At 53.6% G+C, this 5057-nt stretch overlaps 1 protein-coding gene across 1 annotated transcript; it reads right to left on the bottom strand.

Annotated features, from left to right (window-relative positions):
* Nucleotides 1-618: 618 nt before the first annotated feature.
* On the bottom strand, nucleotides 619-4576 carry CHST2 (carbohydrate sulfotransferase 2). The gene is made up of 2 exons (XM_047099643.1): nucleotides 4489-4576; nucleotides 619-4382 (listed from the first exon to the last, which is right to left on the bottom strand). The coding sequence occupies exon 2, from the start codon at nucleotides 4198-4200 to the stop codon at nucleotides 2593-2595; it is 1608 nt and encodes a 535-aa protein (XP_046955599.1). The 5' UTR covers nucleotides 4201-4382; nucleotides 4489-4576; the 3' UTR covers nucleotides 619-2592.
* Nucleotides 4577-5057: the final 481 nt, after the last annotated feature.

Genomic DNA, 5057 nt, shown 5'->3' with positions numbered 1-5057 from the left:
CCTAGAATGCAGCTAGGAACAAATCTCCAGGAGCGACAATTCACCTTTCAAATTACAGAGTGGCAGAGTGGAGAGAATGCATCGCTACAAAACAAGGGTATTTCGGGCGGAAACCACGTTCAGACACAGCACAGGGGACAAATGTTCTGTGTTTACGCTTAAAATTTCATCTGAGCAGAGGCCACAATGCTCTGCAGGCTGCAAAGGCTCTACACAGCATCTAATATTTTTTTTAATACAAAATCCAAAAACAGCATATTTCCACTTCAACACAAAGTCCTTAGATATACTGAGAGGAGAATGAATTCAACTGTTTAAAACTCCTTCACTCAAAAACCAAGCATGAATTCTACTGTGATTAAGCGATAGCTGATTCTCATGCCGTATGAAATTTGTTTTTAAGTGGTTATTTTATTCAGAATGGTTGCTTTTTAATGATGCTGTCTTGATTTCCTGTTAAACCTGTGTCATCTATAGTCATCCCACATTCATATTAATTTTGTTCATTTAATTTTAAAGTCTTCTTAAATTAAAGCTATTGCAAATATTCCACTATTGGCCATGATACTTCAGCATAGGCGCTACCATGAAAACACCGTAGAAAACAGGATCGATATGTTATAGCTACAATCTGGTTTAATAAACACAACACTATAAACTATTTTAGTAAGTCAGGAACTAATCATTCTAGAATGTGTTATAAAATCGACTGCTAAATACAACTTTTCTTTTTAACTTCTGTGCTTTTTTATCTTGAATGCTTAACAGCGTGGTGAGATTTCACCTTGTAATGAAAATTATACTTAAGAATCATCTTGTGTTGAATATTTCCCATGTATGTATTATTTTTCATCATATTTTCCTTAAAATCCTCAGCATTTAACCAACACAGCTTGGCCTGCAGAGATTTCACAATAAATTATAGAAAATAAAGTCATGATGATATTGAACTTGTACCGTATTTAATGAAACATAGAACTACACTGTCTCTTGTTCCTATTCAGGCTTCATAACTTCTTATTGTAATATGACATTCTGCAGAATGTTTCAGTATAAATGGGCTCAGAACAGCAGCAACACCATTACCATTGCAGGAAAATTGGAATGGTTTTCTCCCTGGAAAATACCAAATCTCAAAATCCAACACACTTACTCATAATTCATTTCATTTCCTCTTTCCCATAATTCATTTTCATATCTAAAAGAAGCTCTTGGCTGAAGCCTTATACTGTCTGCAACATGTTACAGCTTCTTTGCAATTTTACTTTTAGGAAACACAGTAACGAAAAGCAATGTAGCCTCATGGGCATCCCAAGTAAGCCATTATAAATTCATATTGTTTGCACTAATTTAAATAGGAAGCAAGAAAGAAAAGGAAAAGCCTGTGCGTACCCTTATGGTTTATGGAAGATAAAAACTTCCCCTTTTCAAATGCCTCCATGTACTATGTCACAGGCAGAAAAACACTCCAGACACATATACTTCTTTCATTTTTCTAAAGAAGTTGCTACCATTGTCAACACTGTGTTCACACTAATTTTCGAGGTCTATGTTTTAATCCTCAGAAAATTTAATTACACACTTTTCGTCAAAAAACAAAATCCTTTTTCTGAACTAACCTCAGCACCAAAACACGTCTCTGCGTCAAGTTTCCCCAGTCTTAACCCAACAATAATCAAAACCGAATGCCGTCAAATCCTCACGGGGTTGCTTCTTCCTTTCTGTGCCCACAGTGGAACAGGAAAGTAGAGTGGGCCTTCTCCTCCAGTGCCTTGCTTGGTTTTTGCCTTTAGAATTTCAAGGTTTGTTCCCATTCCTGGGCACCTGACAGGCTGTGATTTACGTGTGAGAAAACAACTCCAAGGTTCTTATCAAGGAGTCAGAAGCTGCTGCCACCCGTCCTAGCAGTTTTCTAGGAAACAGACTGGGAAAATGGGGTGGCGGGAGGGGAAGCAAATTCTGTCCGAAGCTACACAGGACAAGTAGCACAGGTAAATCCAAAGTAATGGAGGCAGATATTAAAAAGAATATTATTTATTACCTTTTTTTTATTAATACTCACTTTATAACCTTTGCCTTTTACACAAGTCTACTTTTAGAAGAATGCCTCCTTGGTTTGTCCAACGGAGCTTTGTGCTCCTGGACAACTTCCCCTTTCTCCACCCCACCCCACCCCACATCCAAATGACTCTTTTACGTGTTCACAGATGCGACGAAAATTTTGTAAACAAGATTTAAGTTACTGGACCTTGATTTAATCAACATCCCACTTCAAAACACAAGGCAGGTAGGAGAGAGGGTAAGAACTGGGAGAAAAAGGAAGGGAGAAAAAAGGTAGGGGAGAGGAGAGTAGGGGAGCTGGTCAGAGCTTTCAAGTCTTGCCTTTTCTGAGACGTGTGTGTATTGTGGCTGTTCCTTGAAATTCAATGACTCAAAACATTGACAGCAAGTGCCTGTGTGGTTATTTATATTATATATCTATAATAGAATACGTGGGCTTCCTCAGTTTGGGTCTGGGCTGTTTTTGTTTAAATACACCACAATCCTCCCGTGGGTGTCTCTACAAGGAATCAAGTCTCCCAGGAAACCCTCTCAGAGCCGGGGCTTCCGGAGCAGGGTCTTACTGAGGTCTTTGACCTCTTCGGGGCTATTGACCCGCTCATAGCCCAGCACGGCCATGGGCTGGTAGCAAAACTCCTCCACCTGTTTGATCTGCTGGAAGGTGAGGGCCGTCCGCCAGGCGTTGGCGGCCTGTGTGGCGTTGCGAGCGGACACCACAAAAGGCTTAGAGGAGGAGCCTGAGCCACTGGTCATGTTGAGGGCAAACTGTTCCATTTCGGGGCTCACTAGCAGCCCCACAAAGTCGTACACCCTCCGTAGGGTCTTGACGGGGTCTCCCACCAGGTCCTCGTACCGCACCACCAGGTAGTGGCCTTGCAGCCAGTCCGGGGGCTGCAGGGCCGTCTGCAGTGTCTTGGCCATGCTGTTGCAGATGACCTCCATAGCGCCAAGCGCGTGGTAGTCTGCCGGGCCGCCCACACCCTCCTTCTTGACACCGAGCTTGTGGCCAGCGGCCTCCAGGAACGGCATGCGGTGGGCTCTCGGGTCCCGGCTGCGCACCACCTGCAGGCTCTCGCGGATGAGACCGTGGCGCGAGCGGATGCGTGAGCTGGCCACAGCACGAGGATCGCGCACTAGGTGGATGACCTTGAGGTCCAGGGCAGGGTCGCGCAGCAGCGGCGCCAACACGGCCACGTCGAAGACACGCACGCCCTTGATGACCAGCGTGCGATACTTGCGGCACTCCTCCTCAAAGCGCGCCAGGCGCTGCGGTGGGCACTTCTTGCACACACGATCGTCCACCAGCCCCACGACCTCCTTGCGGTAGGCGGGGCAGAGTGGCGAGGAGCACACCACTTTGTTGGTGGCCGCACCAAAAATGCCCAGCGTGGTGAGGTTGCGCCCCCCGCTGCCCGCGGGGCTGTACAGCTGGAAGACGGAGAGGTCGCAGCGATACAGAGCGCTCAGCATGTCCCGCGCAGCCCCTTGCAGGGAAACAGCGTCCCCTGGGTACAGTTTTTGCCACACGTGCCACACTGGCTCGTACAGAAAGAACACCTCGGGGTTCTGGTTGAAGAGCTCACCGAAGAAAGATGAGCCCGAGCGCCACGTGGTGAACACATACACCAACTGCCGCTTCTCTCCGCTACCCCCGGTGCCCCGACTGCCATTGCGGGGAGGGGCTACGGCCCCCGCCGCCCCTGCTGCGGCGGCGGGGGCCGCCCCACCGACGGCGGCGGCGGCGGCGGCGGCGGGAGGGCGGTACGGCGTACGGGGGTCCAGGCGGGTGTGTACGCGGGGCGGCACTGCTGGCGGCGGCCCCGGGCGCCCCCAGCCGCCGCCAGCCGCCCCCGCCGCGGCACCCAGCTGCCCGTCGGGGCTGCACTGCTGCAGCGGCTCCTTGTGCCACTTGTAGTCCAGGAGGTTGAGCATGGTGAGCACCAGCAGCAGCGCGTAGCCCGCGCACAGCACCAGCGCCTTCCTGCGGAACACCTTCATTCCGAGCGGGGACGCGGGCCAACGACGGCCCGGGCGCCGGGGCCACGGCGGGAGCAGGGCGCGCGGCGCGGCGGCAGGCGCGGCCGGGAGCAACCTGGGGAGCGCGCCCGGGGGCAGGGCTCGCAGCGGGCTGCGGCTCATCACAGGCACAGCCGGGGCCGGCGGCGCGGCGGAGGCGGCCCTGCAGCCCGAGAGGGGGACGCAGCGGGCCGACTTCGGGCGCGGGGACTGGGGCCGCGGCTCCGAGGCAGGCGCGGCAGCAGCGGCGGCTGGTCCCCGACGCCCAAAGCTGGCTCTCCCATGGCAGCGGCTCCGAGAAAGACCTGCGAGGGGAAGCAGAGTAAGCCGATGCGCCCCAATCCTCCTCCCCATCCGCCTCCTCCACCTAAGTAACGCCCACCCTCGGGTCTGCCAGGCTCCCCCGCTCACCTGGAGCCGCGGGCGCACACCAGAGCCGCCCGGGTTCACGGCCGGGTGGTCTGTCCTGCTGTCACTCGTTCCTCGGTTTCTCTGTCTTCCCCGGGAGTCCCCGCGCCTCAGAGGGGTCCGCGGGACTCAGCAGCGCAAGCCCTGGGCAGTTTCCGGGCGGCAGGCGCCCTGCGGCTTGAGAAGGGAAACTTTCACCGGGCCTGGAACCCTGCTCTGCGCTCCGCTGAGCCCGGCGTGCCCAGCTCCAGCGGCGTCTCCGCCGCCCTCTCGAGACCGCAGCTTCCTTCCTCGCTTTGGGGGGCGAAGCCGGCTGGGGGAGGGGGCTTATACAGGACCCAGCTCCCGGCAAAGCGGCTCCGCCTTTCTCGCTCTCGGCCTCCGCGCCCCGAACCTTCCCATCTCTCTGGCGGCGGTGGATGGGGCGCAGCGCGACCCTGCAGCGGCAGCAGCTGCTTCTTCCATCACTCGGAGGATGCCCGGGCCGGCATTGCCGGCAGCGCCCGCCGCTCCGCAGCCTCCGACTGGCCGGGGAGGACCCTACACACACAACAATCGGCCAAGGGGCCCGA

Source organism: Lynx rufus, unplaced genomic scaffold (assembly GCF_022079265.1).
Source record: "Lynx rufus isolate CCGP_SWC_20201006 ecotype Redwood Valley unplaced genomic scaffold, mLynRuf1.p SCAF_5, whole genome shotgun sequence".
In the NCBI taxonomy this organism is placed as follows: domain Eukaryota; kingdom Metazoa; phylum Chordata; class Mammalia; order Carnivora; family Felidae; genus Lynx; species Lynx rufus.
Note: the sequence above shows the minus strand (reverse complement) of the source record. Positions and strands in the feature narration are given on the sequence as shown.